The sequence below is a fragment of the Paroedura picta genome, chromosome 6, assembly GCF_049243985.1.
Source record: "Paroedura picta isolate Pp20150507F chromosome 6, Ppicta_v3.0, whole genome shotgun sequence".
Lineage (NCBI taxonomy): Eukaryota > Metazoa > Chordata > Lepidosauria > Squamata > Gekkonidae > Paroedura > Paroedura picta.
Window position 1 is genome coordinate 25,014,434 of NC_135374.1, and position 22,063 is coordinate 25,036,496.

Here is a 22,063-nt window from a genome sequence, read left to right on the forward strand (position 1 = left end):
ATCACCTTCTATGGCACCCGTGGCATGGCCTGACAAAGCAACATTTATGTCAGATCCAGCCCTTGTAACAGAGCTTGACACCTCTGTCTTAGTAAGCATATTTAATATTGCCACCAGAATGTGCTCAGAACACACTTGCTTGTACTGCATCTCTGTGGCTGCTGCCACTGCGATTGTTAAAAATACTATGTGTGTTCTATGCCATCAAGTCACTTCTGACTTATAGTGACCCTATAAAGTGATGACCTCCAATACATCGTATCATAGACTAGCTTGCTCAGACCTTGTTTCCTTTATTGAGTCAGTCCATCTTATATAAACACTATCTAGTTTCAGGAACATAATGAGAGCCAGTCTGGTGTGATGGTTAGAGTGTTGGACTAGAATCTGGGAATTCGAGGGGCTTTTCTGCACATGGTAAATATGTAGTGAAATGCTTACCTTGTGAAGACGCTATATTCTGGCTACTCTGCATGACGTTGCCAAGCTCCCACGTCTGGCCAGCAAACTGCTCGCTACATCCGCCATTTTAAAGCGCTAGTTAGGGAATCGCATAAAGTGGATTCCCCAAACTAAAAACGCTTTCCCCCAACAGACAACCAGCACGCTACATGCTAAAGAAATGTATGGAGGCAAAGAAGCGCTATCTCCGCCTCCAATGTCCCGCCCTCGCACCTGCCTCCCTCTCCCTTCTCCCAAGGACAGGATTTGTTTTTTTTTAAGCAAACAGCCTGGAGCAATTAATAGGCATATAAGCATGCAGGCAAAGCCAAAAAGAATTTCCCCCCAAAGTTGTCACGCAAAGCATGCCTCTCTACAGTCCCCCTGTCCCAGAGTTCAGCAACATAAGCTAGCCCCATTTCTCTTTGCTAGGGCTGCTGATTTTCAACAAGAAAACAGCACAATAGGGGAATGTCAAACAGCCCCATGTACCTTAATAAAAGTCTCCCCCTTAAAATCACAGCTCCACCTACTTCATTTCCCCTGAAAACATTATCATGGGGGGCACTGCCGAAAAACAAAGGGTGATCAATAGTCAAGCATTTATAAACATCCAGATATGATGGTCAAAGAGTGGGTACCAGGGACATATGGGGGGTCTGGCCAAAGTGCTTGAGAGGCTGACAAAAAAGCGGGAGTTGGGGGGAGGAGAAAGGCACATCCTGACACGGAATTGTGGGAAATTTCATGTATATGTGGCACTTTGCATGCTGTTGTCACGGGCATCATACTGGTTTTGAAGAATTTTGATTATGGAAATAATTGTCTTGCCTTCGTGGAGGGAATGACTGGAACGTTCATAAAGTGATCAGTGTTACAGATAATATCAAAACAGAGCAACAAATAACAGTGCACAGAATGTTTTAAACGTCAGATGCATTACAAGCAAGAGATTTTAATGATAAGTATCATCATTCGTCCCGCCCCCTTGGTATAGTTCCCCTTTCTTGTGCTGCTGCTAAACAGGCCATTAAAAAAAAAGCATCCTAACACAACCACTTCCTTTGTGGGTACATGAGTAAATAAAAAAAAATAAAGCTGAAACAGGACAAAGGACTCAGAAGAAACAAGGCGAAATGTTTGTTTCCAGCAAGAACGAGCTTGGCATGACGGTGAGAAATCCATGAAGGGTTTTCCCTGCAGGGTTGTTAAAGCATAAAAGTGGCATTGGGAAGGGAGGATTCACCACGAGACCCTCCCACCCCCACCCCCCGTATCATGGTGCTTATGTGAACCCACTGGTTTCCCCCCATCTTTCCCGTGACTTTTCATGGGCAGTGTTCTAGGACACATCGCAGCAAGGGCTGGCACCCATGTGGAAATGAGAATCCAAATTTTCCTAATTGCAATCACATTTATTTATTTATTTATTTATTTATTGACTCCTTCTGTTGTCTGCCTTTCTTCCCAGCAAGGGACCCCAAGGGGCTTACTTCTGTCTTCAACCTTATGAGGTTGGTTCGGCTGAGAGTGGGTGACTGACCCAGTGTAGCAAACTGCAACCACTCATCATCAGTTTGGGGGCACGGGAAATATTATTCAGCCCTCCTCCCACTGATATGCCTGTGCGACACACAAAAAGGGGGGCACTTTTAAACATTCCGGATCCAGGTTTCTGAGGATCAGGCAGGAGAGTTGATTTGCAGTCACATCCCAGCCTCTCTGTGCGTCCACAGCACCAGTGCCATTGCCCCCATTATACTGAACAACTATCCTGCTCACAGACATAGTGTCAATAGTTAGGGATGCCAACCTCCAGGTGGTGGCTGGAGCTTTCCTGGAGTTACAACTGATAGCAATTCACTTGAAGGAAATGGATGCTTTGGAAGGTGAACTCTATGATATTATACCCCCTGGAAGTCCCTCCCCCTCCCCAAACTCTGTCCCTCATCAGGCTCCCTCCCCTCCCCAAATCTTCAAGATGTCCCACCCTAGAGCTACCAATAGGGCACAGTCGTTTCCTTGTACTCCCAAGTTTACAGTGGTTGTTCCCCCAGCTTTATTCAAGAGATCTGAAGAAGCACGCTTACGCACACATGAAAGCTCATATATATCTTGAATAAAACTTTATTGGTCTTAAAAGTGTCCGTGGGTTCAGACTTTGTTATATGTATGGAAGTGACTAGCCCTGCAACGCTTAGCAAAGCTGCTGCTTTCTAAATCCATAGAAGCAAATGGGCTTAGAAGAATGTAACTCTGTTTGGGGTTGCATTGTAATTTCCCTTTTTTCAGCAACCAAGTGTAGCACAAATATAGCATGCCGAATGTGGCCACAGTTCCTCTGTAGCTCACTATGTGCATGTCTAAACTAACCTCTTGATCTCTGCTAAATTGCAAGATAAAATTGTTGCAACTTTGGGTTTTTCTCCTAAGAAACATGACTGGAATTTAAGAGGGTGACCGTCATTACAGCACGTAGCTTGGCAGGGGACATGTCGTTAGCTTCTTTTTAGGAAATCTGCAGGGTTTCATCACCGCTGGCTTGAGCTTAGTCATACTATGAGCTTTTTCTTTGTAACCTGGAACCTCCTGAGAATACTGGGATCTAATCTTCTGCAGTTCTCTGATTATAGAGTGTGATTACTGTCAAATGAGCAGAGCTGAATTGAGATCATTTTTCACATGTGAAAGTGTCATTTAGAATCTTGTGCAGTGTTTGTGAACACTGATTTGAGAACACTTGTGATTTTAATAATAATAATAAGAAAAGTTGGTTCTTATATGCTGCTTTTCTCTACCCGAAGGAGTCTCAAAGTGGCTTACAGTTGCCTTCCCTTTCCTCTCCCCACAATAGACACCCTGTGAGGGAGGTGAGGCTGAGAGCCCTGATATTACTGAAGAAGAGTTGGTCCTTACATGCCTCTTTTCTCTACCCTATGGAGTCTCAAAGCGGCATACAAAGCGGCCTTCCCTTTCCTCTCCTCACAACAGACACTCTGTGAGGTAGGTGAGAGCCCTGGGCCCATTCTGCACGTGTAGGATAATGCACTTTCAATGCACTTTCGAAATTGATTTTCCTGTTTGCACAGGAAATGTATTATAATGTAATTTTGAATTCTACTTTCTGGTCCCAGGACATGATAGCTGCCAGCTTAGCTTCTACTTGTAAGAAAGTTTCACACTGGTATGGAGACAGATGGGGCTGGCAGTAAGTCCCCGGCTTTGGCGGTGGGCCTGCTCCGAGGGCTGCATCGAAGCGTCCCCTGCCCACCACCCTCCCCCGCCAGTCCCTGGGCGTCGGCACCAGGTCCAGGTTGAAAAATATGCGGATATTTTGTGGGTGGAGCCAGAGGAGGGCAGGGTTTTGAGAGGGGAAGTACTTCAATGGGGCATAATGCTATACCGTTCACCTTAAAGTGTGGCCGTTTTCTGCTGGTGATCTGATCCCTGTCACCTGATAGTGAGGGATCTCCAGCCCCCATCTATAGGTTGGCAACCTTATTAACCCCAGTTCTGTGCCCTTCTCAGATAAATGTTCATATGCTCTTAATATGATCTGATCATATTTCTGTTAACCATATTGGGGGTGGTTGGGATTTCAAATGATATGCACATAAGGCAATCTACACAATTTGCCCCAATGCAAGATTAATTCCCCCCCACCCCAAGCATGTCATTCAGAAAACAAGAGGGGATCTTATATTCACATTTAAGTCACATCTGTGTCCAGTAATTTTTTGTATAAAAAGGGGTAATCTTACATTCAGGGTCATCTTCCTTTTGCATAAATATGGTATCACTGGAAAGCTTAAGCAGAACTCCTGGCTTAAAAAATAAACAAACACAATGTTCTAGTTGAAATCCAGTCAGTGTTGTGCTGTTAGGAGTGCTCTTGGCATGTTTTGTTGAAGAGCTGAACTCTGCATGAAAAAGCAAGCTGTTCTGTGATACCTAATAAGTCTGTGGGTGTCTTCTGATGCAAGTTCTTCCAAATGGAGGAACCTGATTGGCCCTTAAAAGGACCCCCGGATTGGTCCATTATTAAGGTCTAGTTAGAACAAGATTAGTTGGCTTTCAAGCCATCATTTGCATACTGTGCAGAATGCCCATATACATGGAAATACAGGGGGACCTAGACTTGAGTCCAGTAGGACCTTAGTGATGAGAAAGATTGATGTGTGTGCATGTGTGTAAGCTTTCAAGACTCAAAGACTGTTTCTGCACTGGAGGCTTCATAGGGCTGGAGTTTAAGTCAGGGCAGGTTGCATGGGGAGGCATTTAGCCCAGTGCACTTTGGATTTGTGCTCCTGCACGGGAACCAGGACAACAAAGTTCCCAGTGCAGAAACGGTCAAAGCTACCTTCATCAGATACAGGGAACTGAATAATGACTCCAGTGTGACTAATAGCATTTCCATGGAACTATTGAGGAAATGACTGGGTAGAACCTTACATTCTCTTTCCTCCTGCAGCACAGGTACAATGCAAAATTGGGCCCTGCACATTTGCTTTTTAAATGAAACAAACAAACAAAAAAAGTGCTTGGGCATTAATTTGCAGAATTCCCAGTGCAGTATTAAGCAGGCTGGTTTCAGGAGCCTTTGAAAGTCCTGGTATAAATCTTAGGCCTTTAGGAGGCTAATGAGCCCCTAGTTGTGCTAGGTTTCCATTGCCAGAACTGGATCTACACATCATTGGATGGTGCGCTATTGTTGCCCATTAGCAGGCATTTTCAATGCGATTTCCCTGTCCACACTGACCAGGATGAGAGGAATTCAGCGCATGAAGCAGCTTTATACTGAGTAAGACCACCAGTCCATTCCTCAGGAGGTGGTGGGTTCTCCATCTTCGGAAATTTTTAAACAGAGGCTAGATAGCCATCTGATGGAGAGGCTGATTCTGTGAAGGCAAAGGGATAGCAGGTTACAGTAGATGAGTGATTGGGATGTGAGTGTCCTGCATAATGCAGGGGGTTGGACTAGATGACCCATCAGGTCCCTTCCAACTCTAAGATTCTATGATCAAAGTCATTATTGCTTACTCAGACTGGCAGTGGCAGTTCATGGTCCCAAGCAGAGGTCTTTCACATTACCGACTACCCAGTTCTTTCAAGTGAAGATGTCAGGATTCAATTTGTGCCTTTCTGCAAGCAAAGCAGATATTCGAGCACTGACCCACAGCCCCTCCTCACACTGTGAATGACTGGAATGACACGCAACGCATCCAACTGTGGATAGATAAGGAAATATCTCCACTTAAAAGATCTTGCAGTGGGTCATGCAAAAGACATCTGAGTCTGAGACTCTGGAGAGCCATTACCAATCCGAGTTGAAACCACTTACCTTGATGGACCAAAACAAATCTGAGTCCAGCGGCACATTTAAAAACAACAAAGTTTATTCTTGTGCATGCATAGTTCTTAAGTTGTCTGAAGAAATGTGCATGCACATGGATGCTTATATCCAGAATAAAACTTCGTTGGTCTTAAACATGCCACTGGACTCAAAGACCCAAATTTTGTTCTGCTGCTTCAGACCAACATGGCTCCCCACCTGAATCTATCTTGATGGACCAAGAGTCTGATACAATATAAGGCAGCTTCTTGGGTTCCTATGATGAGTGTCTAGAAAGCCCTTTGCAAGTGCCCCCAAACCCACTGTCTCCCAACCCTATTCTAAGCAGTCACCTGGATTACCTGACTCCACCCTAGCCCAGCCCTAACCTGCAGATGGCCCAGGTTAGCCCGTTTTCATCAGATCTCAGAAGCAAAGCAAGCCCTACTTAGTATTTGGAAAGGAGATCACGAAGGAAGTCCAGGGTTGCAATGAACATCTCTTGCCTTGAAAGCCTCACAGGGCTTGCCATAAATAGGCTGTGATTTGACAGCAGGTCCCACCACCAACTCTAGCTCAGTATGTACGGATCTGCCCATCTAAGCAATAAATATGCTTAAGTCAAATCTGTCTCCAAAAGACAGATATAGGCAGACAATACATTCAGTTGACTGAAACCACATCAGAATATGCCGTTGCTTTCATGTAGCCTAGCAGCGAAGGTATCAGAAATGTCCCATGGTGCAAGATAAGGAAGAAGATCAGTTCCTCTTTCTGTGGTTTGTCTTGCTGAGTAACTAAAAAAAAGCTGAGCAGAGAACATCCTACCCAGCCTGCTGCCATCATGGACCAAGAAGTGGTGGGGAGCTTTGTCCTTCTGGTCATTGTGACTCTTTTGAGTGTCATCCAAAACGGTAAGAGAAAATGATACGTTTGGGAGTAGAGTGAAGAACGAGGTTGTGTGTTGACTTTAGGCTAAGCAAATCAACCTGTTTTCGTGCTTGGGTGAAGTCGCAGCAATCTTGTGTCAGAGTTTCTCTCTGATCCTTCCCCCCTCTGAAGGCTTGCAGGATTTTGAAGTCTGGATGCACGGAGTTACAGTGTATGTGGTTGCTGGAGTGGGAGCAGCTTGCCGAAAGCTAGCTACTGGCTGCAAAGGAACCATTTGCTCCTCTGCTCAGAGAAGCCAAAATAGCTGAATATGCAGAAGATCATCTAGCTACAGATTTCTAGATTATCAGACAGTGTGCTGAGCCACACAAGGAGCCACACAAGAGAGAGAGAGAGAACCACACAATTCAGGAAACAATGAGTTTTTAAAAACTGTAAAATCCCCAGTCCATAGATCCTCGCCTATGGCTGCAGGTCCCCCTTGGCCAGCAGAGGGAGGGGAGAGGGGGGTTGCCAGCTCCAGGTCAGGGAATTCCTGGAGATTTGGGGGTGGAGCCTGGGATGGATAGGGACCTCAGCGGGTACAATACCATAGACTCCACCCTCCAAAGCATCCATTCTCTCCAGGGGGACTAATCTCTGTAGTTCTGGAAGATCTCCAGGTCCCACGTGAAGGTGGGCATCACCATCATACCTGTGACTAAATGATCAAAGGAAGGTTACAGGGAGGGCGTTCACAGCGCTACTTATTCAACAGGTTGTGAATAAATTGGCTGGTCGTTCGTTGGTCCTCTAATCCTTGAATGAGCAGAATGTGAGTGGGAGACAGCAGATTTGCCACAAGAAAAAAGCTTTTCCACCCCTTTTGTATGAAAAAGATGGGGAGGGTGTTTCCACATCGCTTGCAAAGGGTTGCGTTTATCCTTCAAAGAACAAAAACCCCATAAAAGATAAAGCACTTCTTAGGGTTATGAATCTCCAGATGGGACCTTGAGATTTCTTAGAATTACTACGGCTCTCCAGACTACAGAGATCAGCTTCCCTCGAAGAACTGGGTGGGGAGGGGGACTTATATCCTGCTGAGCTCCCACCCGTCCCCAGATTCGACCCCCAAGTCTCCAGGCATTTCCCAACCCAGAGATGGTAACGCCATTGCATCAGAGAGGAGGTTCTCTCCGACTGTGGTGCAATGTTCTTAAGGCCACAAATGCCTGTAATGGAAGCCCAATGCTAATTTTAAGAAAGTAAATTCTTGGCGAGGGGGAGTTTTTGAATGGGAAAGGGGAAGCAGCGGTTAGTCATTTCCTCACTGTCTCCGCCATTTGTCTACTCCAGTTACTACTTTGTGCACCTTCCCTCTCCACGCACAAACTTTGAACTGCATATTTCTGGCCTTTTTGAGCCAGTGCATGCACAGAAAAATCTGCAGGGAGAAAAGAGCTGTAAGGGGGAACTCACAAGCAAGGAAAGGGTGGTAACACACACGCTCCTTCCACTTTTTTCTTCCAAAACTCCTCTTGAAAGCAACTTAAAAAACAAAAACCCAGAAATTTTGCCTTTATATGTTAACATTTTTCTGCATAGTGTGTAACCCAGGGGTAGTCAAACTGCGGCCCTCCAGATGTCCATGGACTACAATTCCCAGGAGCTGGCAGGGGCTCCTGGGAATTGTAGTCCATGGACATCTGGAGGGCCGCAGTTTGACTACCCCTGGTGTAACCTGTAATTGGTGCTTTCAGGGGACTGTAGTTACCTCTGGTCCAGAGGGTATCCCAGACAGTGTGCCCTCTAAGCTGTGCATGTGAGCGACCGCTCATTGACACAGGAAGCTCTGCTTAGCAGCAGTCTGGAACCACACAGGGTCTTGCAGTGCCCGTTCTCAATTTTAAGGGGCTTTCCGCACCGGGATCCTTGTAGCAAATTGTTTGCTGAACGAAAAATCGCCATTTAAAATAGTGGAATTCCTCGTTATGCATACCTGACTTTGTAGTGTAATCCAGTTGCGTTTCCATCGTTTCTCACAAGCTTCCGGTCTCAGCAAAAATCGCTAGAAAGGAAGCGCTATTGCCGAGCTCGTCCCGCCCCTGGCCGTCAAGCAGCCAATGGGCGGCCGTTAGCATGCTCCCAAACAGCCCCTTTCCCTTTAAGAAAGGTTAAAAAAAAAAACACACACACACACGTTGCAACGAATATGCGTTGATTCGTTGCAACGGAGAGACCCATCCAGCTGGCAGGTGTGTTTGAGCTGCCGTTTCATCATTGCCACGCTCCCCCCGAGTGAAAAAAAAAATCCCCCCCCCTCACGGGCGCGATTTTCGGCTGAAAACAGTGTGAAAAATAAAGGGAAAATACATCAGCAAACGGGCTTCTCTGTTGTTTGAGCTTAGTGACTAAACAGCTCTGGGGAGGGACTGAAGCCGGGGAAGCCTCTAAACGGAGGCTCGCCGGTGCGTTGATTACTGCTCGCTCGGAGAAAAAAAATGGCGATCGCTTCGCCGGAAGATCAGAGGAGAGAGCCAGGGGGAGGGACTTTGTAGAAACCACAACAATGATAACGCACAGAACTTTCCCGCTAGTGTTGCAGATTGGTTGCAGGAGTGTAGCGCTTTCCGGAGGGTGAATCCACTTTTGGGGATTTCCCTGAAAGCGCTACAAGGAAGCGCTTTTTGCGGATCGGTTTCAGGTGTGTGGCAGATTGTCAACGACGTTGTGCATAATGGCAAAACTGTAGCGTTTTCAATTGGCAACCATTGTGCGATTTTGAAGGAGTGCAGAAAGCCCCTAAGATTACAACAGCTATATTCTGCTCAGGCCGTGAACTGCCCCACTCAGTGGTGGTGGTGGGGATTAGAGGGAAAATTGATCCCAGGGTATCCAGCAGTAGTAGTTAGGTTAACACTATAACACTATTGCAATATTTAGCAACAACTTGGTTTTTATAAACAGGTAAAAGGTTTGGGGCTGTTCAGACTGCAGCTGCCGTTCATGTTTTCACACATGTTGTGCTGTTCCTGGTGACTGTGTTTGCGATTGGTGTGATCAGTCCAGACCTCCCCTCATGAGTTCCTCCTGTTCTGGAATTTCTTCTTCTTCTTCTTCTTTTTTTTTGCCCTAATCACTCTTCCTTGGAATACACAGGAAAAGTGCAAAATCCTTAAATGCAGATTTGTGCTAGAGTAGCCCCATTAGCCTCAGTAAGTTTACTCATGTGTCATTCATGGGAGGCTCTCAAGCACCAACTCTGAAGAAGAAAAGATCATTTATTTGCTCAGCCACTTGGCTCCTGACACTATTAAACTGAGAACATTTTCAAAAAGGAGGAGGGTTTTCCCCAAAAGGGAGAAAGATGTGAAGGGTCAAGAGAGACAATCTGGTGGATATAGCATCTGTTCCACATAATATATTTCTGGCAAGGCCTTGGAGGAGGAGTGTGTCTCATGGCTTAAGCACAGCACTTAACACTCAATCAGGGTGGCTGTCCCGCCCGAGTGCCTCCTCCTCCAACCGGCTTGTCTGTCTGTCCAGCAGCCAGCCAATCACCTTCTGTCCCCCACCCCTGATCATCCCCTCCTTATTCCACTTCCTTCTGAGGCTCAGTGGCTGCAGATCCCTGCTGTTTGAGAGCTGCCCCTCTTGATGAGTTCCCTGCGCAGGGGCCTCCAGCCTGCAGCCTTTCGGGGGAGGGGGGGGAGGGGGAGGTCATCTACAGAGTTCTTCCATCCCACCCCACCCAATCTAGCACCTGTTTTATTCCTGAATGCAACAGGCCTGGCCCCTTGTTGTTGTTAGGTGTGAAGTTGTGTCTGACCAATCGCGACTCCATGGACAATGATCCTCCAGGCCTTCCTGTCCTCTACCATTTCCCGGAATCTATTTAAGTTTACACTGACTGCTTCAGTGACTCCATCCAGCCACCTCATTCTCTGTCATCCCCTTCTTTTTCCCTTGATCGCTCCCAGCATTAGGCTCTTCTCCAGGGAGCCCTCCTTCTCATGAGGTGGCCAAAGTATTTAAGTTTCATCTTCAGGATCTGGCCTTCTAAGGAGCAGTCAGGGCTGATCTCTAGGACTGACCGGTTTGTGCGTCTTGCATTCCAAGGGACTTGCAAGAGTCTTCTCCAGCACCAGAGTTCAAAAGCCTCAATTCTTTGACGCTCGGCTTTCCTTATGCTACATTGCAACTGAGAATAACATAGCCTTGACTAAACGCACTTTTGTTGGCAGGGTGATATCTCTGCTTTTTAGGATGCTGTCTAGATTTGCCATAGCTTTCCTCCCCAGGAGCAAGCGTCTTTTAATTTCTTTGCTGCAATCCCCATCTGCAGTGATCTTGGAGCCCAGGAAAATAAAATCTGTAACTATCTCCATTTCTTCCCCATCTATTTGCCAGGAATTTAGAGGGCCGGATGCCATGATCTTCATTTTCTTGATGTTGAGTTTCAAGCCAACTTTTGCACTCTCCTCCTTCATCCACATCAACAGGCTCTTTAGTTCCTCTTCACTTTCTGCCATTGGAGTGGTATCATCTGCATATCTGAGGTTGTTGATATTTCTCCCTGCAATCTTGATCCCAATTTGTGACTCCTCTAATCCCTCCTTTCTCATGATGTGCTCTGCATACAAATTAAATAGGCAAGGCGACAGTATACAGCAGGCCTGGCCCCTTGTGAGAGTATAAAGCAAAAGGAGGACATAATCCCGGCTTTCTCAGGCTGCAGAGGCAGAGAGGAGATCAGATGTGGAGCATGTGCACACACACATGTACAACCAGAGAGGAAGATGCCTCCCATGTGAATGAGGCTTGTTTCAATGCAGACACCTTCCATCACCGAAGCATTTATTCCCTGGGATACAAATTAAAAAATAAACACCTAAATCTGCCCACCTTTTCTCTGGGCAGGAGGGTTGTACCAGGAGACCACCAATGCAAAAAACTTAATTCAGATTATGAACAGAGGCTTTGCTTTGTTTGAGGGAAAGGGAGTGGGGGAGAAACCAGTTTTATTGGGAATGAGGGGAAAACCGGGGGAGATATGAGGCAGCAGTGGGATGTTTATGAACTTTATGAAAAACAATTCCTCAGGGCCTGCAAAATGGAGCTCTTCCACCAAGCCTTAGGTTGAGGCCAATGAAACAACTCCAGCAACTAGAGCCCCCAAGAGCCCCACCCCCAACCCACCAACTGCACCCAGCAGAGGCACAGGACAACTCCTGATCAATGCTTACAGAAAAATCAAATTACATTTGTGCTGTCAACTGTTGTTATAAAGTTATGTTTTACTAGAAATGTTATACATTCATAACATGATGTTCACTGTATTGTACTAGAAGAAGAAGAAGAAAAAGAGTTGGTTCTTATATGCTGCTTTTCTCTACCCAAAGGAGTCTCAAAGAGGCTTACAGTCGCCTTCCCTTTCCTCTCCCCACAACAGACACCTTGTGGGGTGGGGGTGAGGCTGAGAGAGCCCTGATATTACTGAAGAAGAAGAAGAGTTGGTTCTTATATGCCGCTTTTCTCTACCCGAAGGAGGCTCAAAGCGGCTTACAGTCGCCTTCCCATTCCTCTCCCCACAACAGACACCCTGTGAGGTGGGTGAGGCTGAGAGAGCCCTGATATCACTGCCCGGTCAGAACAGCTTTATCAGTGCCGTGGCGAGCCCAAGGTCACCCAGCTGGCTGCATGTGGGAGAGTGAGGAATCGAACCTGGCATGCCAGATTAGAAGTCCGCACTCCTAACCACTACAGCAAACTGGCTACTACAAGTCTTCATTGGCTACTGCCCTGAGCCGCAAGGGAGGGCAGCATATAAATCAGATAGATAGGTGATGGATGAGAGAGAGAGAGAGAGAGAGAGAGAGAGAGAGAGAGAGAGAGAGAGAGAGAGAGAGAGAGAGAGAGAGAGAGGGAGATGTCATTGGAACACAAGCAAAAAGCCCTGGGTAATGCAAGTGGATGTTTAAGGCAAAGTGAAAGGTGCCCTTGTCAGCATCAAAGGGCATAATGGTGAGCATGAGGGGATAACAAGGAAAGCACAGAGGATTCCTTCCCCCATGCGGATGCTTCAAATGCTTCTGTGTTTGCAGTGGCAATCAATGCACAGTGGGGAATCATCTTCAAATGGGTGTACCCTTAATCTGTTCAACAGAGCCACTAACAAGACTGATGAATTGAAACTGGATTCTTAAACCAAAGAATGTTAGCTTTGCAGCCCTGTTTCCGCTGCCATAGATAAAAAGAAGACTGCTTCTGTACTGTGGTGCACCAATAAGAAGAGAGACATTCTGTTGAAAGCCAGATTTGGCCAATTATTGCACTTCTTCCTTTCTCTGTTGGTATAAACCATGTTTGTCTGTTTGTTTTGAAACCTGACAGCCTTTTTTGCAAGCAAGGTAGAACATGAAAGCAAGAATCACACGGGGAAAAGTCTTCAGCGAGCTGGGCCATCTGCCTTTGACCGTGTCTACACTGCCAAGTGAGTGTTCCCACATGTCAGAGTAAAGAAGAGTGCATCCAGTTGGAGTACATTTGATCTGTACACAAAATTTGCCTTTCCTAAAGAGATATTTCATTCCACATAACCAGGGTATGGTTAGAAGGCACACAGTCAAGCCAATTTGCCCATCTAGGTAGATCTGGGTCTAATGCTGACCAGTACTTGGCTGAGAGAAAAGTGGGATATAAATGCTATTAAAACAAATAGACACTGCTCAATCTTCCCATTCAAGCCTGGCTGTATGCTGAGGCGCCCTGAGGCTATTTTTGCTTCCCGTCTGCCGTGGCACCCTTTAAAAGAAGCGTGGCCAACCACAGAGGCAGTTCTCCTAACTATCATGGGGTTCCTCCTTGTGAGAATTCTTTCACCATTTCTGGTTCTCTGTTGCCAGGGCTTCCAAAATGGTGACCTGACTCCCACGGGAGGAAGTAAGCGTGTGAACCTTCATCCTTCTGGCACAACTCTCCTTGTGCTGATGGATGATGCTATACTGATGCAGGGGCGAAGGGCAATTTCACCTATTAATCCCCTCCCCACCTATTATCTACTTCATTCATACCCCGCCTTTCTCTCTGGTGGGGACCTGAAGCAGCTTAGATCATGGTCCTCTCCTCAATTTTTATCCTCAGAACAACCCTGAGAGGTAGGTTAGGCTAATAGGGAATGACTGGCTCAAGATCGCCCAGCAAGCTTCCACAATAGAGCGGGGAATTCAAACTGGGACATCCCAGGTCCTAATCTAGCACACATTCTAAACACTGCACCATAGTGCAGAAGCTACAATATTGGATGGATATTGCCCCAGTTCCCCCCCCCCCTCCATACCCAGCATTGCTTTTTGGCCCTCACAGATCACCTTTTGGGGGGGAGGGGAAGGATGGTAGCAGAGATCTGTCATCTTGCTTGCACAACTAAATGATCTGAACAATTGCTATCCATAGTTGTGAAGGGAGGGTATTTTTAGGCCAGCTTCATTTAAGATAAGTTCCTTGTTGATTCTGCATTAAACTCCTGCTCGTACATATGCAAGTTATTAAAAGTTATGTTTGAATGATGTGGATTAAAAAAAAAAATTCTCATGGTGATGGTATCCTTTTATCAAAGAATCTTTTCCTTCCCCAGCCAAAACTGCAGAGACGCCTACCCTACCTTTCTTGCGGTGCTTTGGTGTGCTGGATTGCTTTGTAGCCAAGGTAATGTATTCAGCTTATTCTCCCTGGCCTTTGCATTGCTTACTGATGTTCAGGGCAAAAGGCAAGACTGCATTTTCCTTTTGAAAGGCGCCTACTTTGATCTCGAGCAATGGGGCCAAGCAGGATTCTCTTCAAAAGCGCGGGAAGGGGAAAAAGGCAGTGTGAGTACAAACGGTTTTCGTTACAGAGTGAAATAGGTTTAGGATTGCCAATGTTCCTTTTAACTAGTACATACACAGAAATTCAACAGGTGAAGTCTTTCCCCTCAATGGATCTACCTATGGAGGGGGGTTACCTCCTGTATTTCTGCTTGTCAGTCACACTGCCTGGGAAAAGCTGGCAACTCAAAATGGATTGCAATGAAAGTCCTGCTTGGAGGTTTCATGGCAGAATAGTTTTCTCAATCAAAACTGTCTCTTGAGATTACTCATCCACTCTGCTCCTATGGATGAATATCTCCTCTTCGTGGTTATTCTGTGAAACAGGTCTCTTGTCCAAGGCACATGAATTTAGGACCCTGAAGATGGAATTTGAGTGAGAATGAAATCCTGTATATTTGTGTTGGCTGAGTAATTAACTTGCTCTTATTTCAGGGTCTTCCTTGTACACAAGACATTTGCTCTCCCTTTTCTCTTTCCTTTTTTTTATTTATTTATATTTATATTTATATTTTTATATTTTTACCTCTATAATGCCCTCTATAATAGAAAAAGTCTTTGTTACAATAATCTCAAAGTTACGTTAATAACAAATGATTAGATCAAATAGATTAAATAAAATAGAACAAATAGATTAAATAAAACCCAGTGCTTACTGAAAAGTCATAATACACAATTAAGGCATTCCAGAGTTCATAGCATCCATCTACCCCACAATGACACTTAAACCAACTATTGTCAAATAATTCAATGCATTTTAGAATAGTTTATTTATCTTGCTCTTTCAGCCCATACCGGTACCTTATGAATGGACTCCACTGAGGGCCTTTTTTCCCTTTGCAGATTTTCTTATATACTGTTATTTTATCCATTAATGTTTATGTGTCCACTCATCTTGACTTGGCAAGTATGGTTGCCTCCCACACTGTGCAAGCAGTGGCCTTATTGCAATTAATAAATTCTTAGCTAAGTATTTCTTCCCTTCAGGAAGGTTATTTGGTATAATATAGAACCACATTAAGGGTCAAACAGTAATTGACAATTCAGGATAATTTCTTTAAGTATTTTGTTCAAAATATCGATGTTCCCTTAACACGGGCACCAGAGCCTGGAACCAAGCCAGGCCCCGGAGTGGGCTCGGTGGTGGTGATGTCATGTGGAAGCAGGGATTAGCCCCACTGCCATATGAGCACCTGACTGGCCCTTTCCCCTTTGCAGAATCAGCCACAGTGATTTAAATCTTTATGTTGACAGACTTTTGTTCTAGTGTTTTCCCCAAACACTTCAGTATACTTTCTTTGAATATTGAATATAACTCTTGCTTTCCAGAAGGCTGGTACATTCTTTACAGTTACCAAACTACTTCTCTTGAAACACCATTACTTACTGACTCTTAAGGTCACCCCAGACCTGGGATCTCAGCATTTTAGGATCCTGTAAGGCAAAACCTCTTGTGGCGCAGAGTGGTAAAGCAGCCGACATGTTGTTTGAAGCTCTGCCCATGAGGCTGGGAGTTCGATCCAAGCAGCCAGCTCAAGGTTGACTCAGCCTTCCATCCTTCCGAGGTCGGTAAAATGAGTACCCAGCTTGCTGGGGCGTAAATGGTAATGACTGGGGAAGGCACTGGCAAACCACCCCGTATTGAGTCTGCCATGAAAATGCTAGAGGGCGTCACCCCAAGGGTCAGACATGACCTGGTGCTTGCACAGGGGATACCTTTACCTTTTAAGGCAAAACCAATATTGTCAGCATACAATAACAATGTTGTGGTATTTTCTTGGTACTTGATGATTTAATTCCATGATGCTGTCATACCACTATTGCCAAAATTTCAGTGGTTATATTAAACAACAGCTTCCCAAAATGAGGAAGGTGGAAGACTTACTACCAATCACAGTTCTGGGACTTAGAGCCTTATATAATATTTTGAGCCATCTGCAAAATACATCATTCAGGCCAAAGGCCATTAAAGCCAAGAAAGACCAGTCAATTCTGTCAAATGCCTTCTCTGCATCAACTGTGAAGAAAATTGAAAATAATTAGATTGAGCAGCTTTCTGATATTGCAAGATATTAAACAGTTTTTCTTAACCTTCATTGCCTCAGATCTTTGGCTCTGATCCATATTATTTAAAACAGGTTGGAAATTGGATAAAGTTTGTTAGAGATTTAAAAAGTATTGGTTTTCCTTCTCTTTAGCTCCTGCTGCCTTTGCTGGGTTGATGTATTTATTCGTGAGGCAGAAATATTTTGTTGGCTATTTGGGAGAAAGGACACAGAGGTAACTTCTCATCTTATATCTTCTCAAAACACTTAGAGTTATCAAGTAGCCACCTTTTTAACATTTATTTGTCCCTACCCTGAATATGCCATGTTCTATATTATCTCAGTTTACTGGGCCCATTTTGTTGTATTTCCCGCTTCATAGAAGAATGCTTAGAGAGAGATACATGAATAAAATGATAAATCCCTGTAGATTTTGTGATATGAAAAGATGAGAAAATAACATTTCTCGTGGATTTTTCTAATTGCTTTGAGTCCATGGAATGAAAACTCCCACATCTTCACATTATGTGATTCTTCTGGTCCAGATGTTGGTTTTGTAACATTTTAAAAAGTTTTGATTTGGTTATTTGTTTTTTTTTTTAAGCAAGAGAGCATATACAGAATGGCTTAGCACAACTTAGCTCTACTTCATAATTTATGGGACCTTGATATGGTCATGCTTCTTATAGTTAATGAACACCAATGGACTATGGTCTTGGCCCTCCAGCTTTGCCTTCCACAATGATCCCCATTCTCAAAAAAACTGCTGAACACTAGAGAGACTGCATGGGTTGTAAACATTCGTAACAGTGAATGCTGAAGATATGGTACTGCCTGAATCCTCAGGATTCAGGCAATACCATCCTATGCCCTGAACACCAACATATCTCTGATGGTGCTATGTTACTATTCATTATTCTATGGTCTTTCAACATGGAAAAGATTTCAAAAAGACCCAGTTCCAAAGCTTAGCAATTACACTGGGGACCATATCACCATTGCCTACATCTGCCAATCATAAATGAGATGACATTCCAAATCCAGTTAAATGTTAATTACATTGTTTGAATGAATGAATGAATGAATGAATGAATGAATGAAAGCAGCCAACTAACACACACCCCTGCAGGCATGTCTCCATGATATCATACTGCCAGAACCCACTGTGCTCAATTCTTAGAATTGTGATTTCTAAGAATCCTGCAGCTCCCTTCTTGCTAAAGCACTCCTGTGATGACATCTAGGCCCTTCCCAGTGTGAGTCCTATGCTGAAAACAGCTGAAGTTAATAATCTCACACTGCCTGCCCAATCAAGTGAGATATGAGGATCAAGATTGGGGTTTATACACTATTTAATTTTGCTTTAGAGGTAAGATTGTATCTTAAGCTGTGCCATAGGTGGGTAGGCATGGCAAAAGACAGGTTTTTCAAATGTCTAGTTGAATTGTTTTGGAGAGTTTTCACTGGCCATTTTTTTTTGGCCACTATATTTCCTGGAGGTGGAACTAGGCTGAAGGGGGCTTAAACTACTGACTAAGCCCTATTCTTTCCCCCATCATTTCCCAGGTGCTGCCCATTTCTCACCCTTATTCTAGCAGGGCCACACTGCACCAACAGGTTTGCACTAGTACAGCACTAGGTGGGCACTAAGAGCCTCTTGTGGCGCAGAGTGGTAAGGCAGCAGACATGCTGTCTGAAGCTGTCTGCCCATGAGGTTGGGAGTTCAATCCCAGCAGCTGGCTCAAGGTTGACTCAGCCTTCCATCCTTCTGAGGTCGGTAAAATGAGTACCCAGCTTGCTGGGGGGTAAAGGGTAATGACTGGGGAAGGCACTGGCAAACCACCCCGTATTGAGTCTGCCATGAAAACGCTGGAGGGCATCACCCCAAGGGTCAGACATGACCCGGTGCTTGCACAGGGGATACCTTTACCTTTTAGGTGGGCACTATATCAGCATATCTCCAAGTTCTACTGGTATGGGGCTTAGTCTGAATTGGGCTCCCACATACCTGAAAATTAGTTCATGGCACAGAACTCTGTGACTGCATCTACAGGTGCTTCATGAATTGACCACATGGACTTTGCAAAATGTGTATTGGCCCTCTTTCAGTAAACTCAACAGTCTTCAGATTCTCTTTAAGCTGTCACTGAGGATCAGTAGTCAGCTTCTACTGTTTAACCACCTTCCCCGATTAAAACTGCAAGCCTATTGAATTTTGCTTCTGATCTAATCAGGGACCATCATTTTTAATAGCAGGGATGAGATATATGCATATTTTAAATGGAATGTTCTTGATTACTGATGCATGAATTTTGCAAAGAGCGCCAAATTTCCTGGGCTGATTTACACCTGCACAGCTCACATGAAATTAATTGTGTTTTGGAGATGTACATCAGTGCGGAATTTGACCCCATTAATCCGAACATCTGAGCTCTATTTAACTTGACCTTGATGACAGATACAGAGGATTAACACTCTTCCAGTGAATCGATACATTCTTATGCATTTCTTTGCTCTTTCTTTTCTTTCTCACAGCACGCCTGGTTACGTTTTTGGAAAACGCATCATATTGTTCCTTTTCCTTATGTCTGTGGCTGGAATCTTCAACTATTACCTGGGTCTCTTTTTTGGAAGCGACTTTCAGATATATATAAAAACGGTGACCGGTACCATCTCCCCTTTGCTGCTTATTCCTTAAATCTCTGGGTGGAAGAGGTGGAGGCAGAATGGAAGAGATCAGGCTGCTTAGCCAATCGATTTCCATAAGCAGCTGTTTGAACCTGCAAAGCTCCTTTTAGATCGCCATAAATCTAATGCTCTTTAAGGCTTTGTAGTTTTGATTTAACACTGCTTTTTCTCTGCAAGAAAATTATTTATGGCAAGCACTTGACATGTCTTCGGGAGAAGAGTAATATGTCCCAGTAAATTATTGGTCCCCTCTCTGTAAATGGCAGATTGCTTTGTTTGGGTCACTGAATTGCTAGGTGTAAGGGGAAAATTTCATTGGCATCAGATTTTTAAAACAGGGTATAAAAGCTCATCATGAATTTGCCATTTATTTGACATTCAGTGGAACCCAGACTCCCATCTTCCTAGTAGCAGAAAGACTCAATGCAATCCTAAACATCATTCTAAGTTCATTGCTGCAACAGACTTAGAAAAGTGTTAATTCTGCTTCAGATTGCACAGTTAATGGAAATGTATGCATTTACTTACACTTTGGTCATTATTATTTGTATATTTTTTCTTGGCAAAGGGAACATGGTATTTTAAATGCAATAATTTACAGTTACAAAACTGAGTTTACTGCTGAAGCCTTATTGTCACTAAAGTCTGCTACTTTAAACACAAATCAAATACTTGATTTTGTTGAGAGTGTTCAAAATGCTGGATGCAAGCTTTAGAGTCACATATAATTCTTCAAGCATAACAATTTACAGCAAAATATACATGCAACCAAGTGTTTTCACAGTGGTAATGGTGATCTGTGATGTTATGAATGAATATGATTTATGAATGGCATGTGACTCACCATCCTAAACGGAGTTATTCCCTTCATATCCATTGGAGTCAATGGTCTTAGATGGTAACTCTGCTTGGGATTGCACTGTAAATTCTGAATACACAACCAGTCATGGAATAGTCATTGTTTACTTTTACATTAGTGGTTGTAGAGAATAGTTATGTCGGTCTCCAGCAGAACAACTAGATCCGAGTCTAATAGCAAATTTGAGTAACCTCCAAATTTTGTTGCCTCTAAGATGCTACTGGACTCAAGTCTAGTCTCTCAAAGTGTGATTGTTTCCTCCTCGCCCCCTCTTTTATTGCTTTAATAATTCAATACTTCAGAAGGGAAAGAAAGCAGAAGATAACAGATCAGAAAAAACAAAGCATATGACCATGTGTTAGTATGAAACTATTCTAATTATGAATAAAAATCCATCTCTGTACATGTTTGAGTTTCTGTATTCATTTCTGTCACTCATTTTCATCCAAAATACTGCAGTCCATATGCTTTTATACCTGCCAATAAAAGGGGATGAGAAGTCTGATGATATGCAATACATATTCTTGCTGCTGCTAGAAAATAAGTAATCTTATAGTCTAATAGTGGGGTCAGAATATCTTTAGATACTTAAATGTGGTGATGGGGTGGACCAGTTTATCCATGTAGCATATGCCTTTCCCCTTCATGTATCAGAGCCGTAGCTCCCCCCACCCTTTCCCTCTTTAAGGACACAGAGTGACACCCCTTTTTACTGTGTGGGGCCCTTCTTGATGCTCCAGTCTTGATGCTCCTGCCACAGTTGTACTCAGCTGGGGCCCCATGTATCCTTAAACTAGCTCTGGTGCTACAGGCTCTGCAAATCCACCCCTGGTGACGGGAGCTGTGAACAAGCAAGACAGATCTTTCTACAAACTTGAAATGTGCCCTGCGTTTGCAGAAAAGTGTGAAATCTAAAAAATAACAACAAAACCAGAACAGCTTTAAAAAAAATCCAAATTATAAAAGGAACATCCTTTTGGGGGTATCACAAAAGAATATTAGGGAAAGACAAAACAGGGGAGCATTGTGGGCTTTTATTTTGTAGAATTCAACTTGTTGAGTTTTCCAGGCTCAGCAAGGGAACCAGCAGGCTCAGCATGGGAAACCAAGGGGGATGGGGACATGGGGGACAGCCATGGGCAATGCTGTGACATAAATTCCTGGACAACTCAGAAGTGATGTCACAGCTCTCTAGGAATCACCAGATTTTACTATAGAGTCGACAGCAATTCCTAGAGAGCCTTGACATCACTGGCAGATTTTTCTATTATCACTTGCTCCCCCCTCTGGTTGCTGGAGTGCTGGCAGGCAATGCTCACTGGGGAGAGATCAGTTACATCCAGTGGGTGTACAGCAACACTAGCATAAGGTGTTGTGGTGTTTAAGGAAAAATTTTAAATTGACTTATTTACTAAACTAAAAGAGAGCCAGTAGGATTCCATTGTTTAGAGTGGCATGGTAGGTGGCACATATTTAGTGCTGCCGAGGACCGAGCTTGAGGTCTGACGCAAGACTGAAAATCAGAGCCACCGATTAGCTCATGGATGGCTTCCCCGTGGGAGCCAGTAGCCACAACTTGACTGGTCGGCTCATGGCAGGATCCATGGATCCAATCAGTTCAAACTGCCATATCTCCAATCACCTGCAGCCATGGGTAGATCTATTGTTCCCTGCTTTTATATATTGAGGGGGGGGTGTTTGGGGGACTTTTAGTGAAGTCTTGGTACTCTCTTGTACTAGGAACTGTCACCAAGAAAGAATCCAGTGCCTCCATGTTCCTTGACTCATAGATCTAACAGTAGGACCTGCGAGATCTGGGTTCCAACTGCCATTCCACTATGAAGACTGCAGGGTGACATACAGCCTGTCATTCTCTCTCAGCCAAAACTACCTCACATGGTTGTTGTTGTGAGGAAAAAATGGAGAGGAGAATTACGCTTGGGTCTCTATTGGAAGAGGAAAT

At 44.3% G+C, this 22,063-nt stretch overlaps 1 protein-coding gene across 1 annotated transcript; it reads left to right on the forward strand.

Moving 5' to 3' along the window:
- Nucleotides 1-6,576: 6,576 nt before the first annotated feature.
- Nucleotides 6,577-20,503, forward strand: ALOX5AP (arachidonate 5-lipoxygenase activating protein). Its single transcript, XM_077341813.1, has 5 exons — nt 6,577-6,687; nt 13,037-13,136; nt 14,280-14,350; nt 16,707-16,788; nt 19,089-20,503. Exons 1-5 carry the CDS (start codon nt 6,618-6,620, stop codon nt 19,249-19,251), a joined length of 486 nt encoding a protein of 161 aa, XP_077197928.1. The 5' UTR covers nt 6,577-6,617; the 3' UTR covers nt 19,252-20,503.
- Nucleotides 20,504-22,063: the final 1,560 nt, after the last annotated feature.

Bases quoted from the DNA above. Each gene is read 5' to 3' on its own strand.
- ALOX5AP (XM_077341813.1), top strand. From the start codon at position 6,618: ATGGACCAAGAAGTGGTGGGGAGCTTTGTCCTTCTGGTCATTGTGACT. The intron at 14,351-16,706 runs GTAATGTATTCA...CCTTCTCTTTAG, and splicing joins TGGATTGCTTTGTAGCCAAG to CTCCTGCTGCCTTTGCTGGG. The intron at 16,789-19,088 runs GTAACTTCTCAT...TCTTTCTCACAG, and splicing joins TTGGGAGAAAGGACACAGAG to CACGCCTGGTTACGTTTTTG.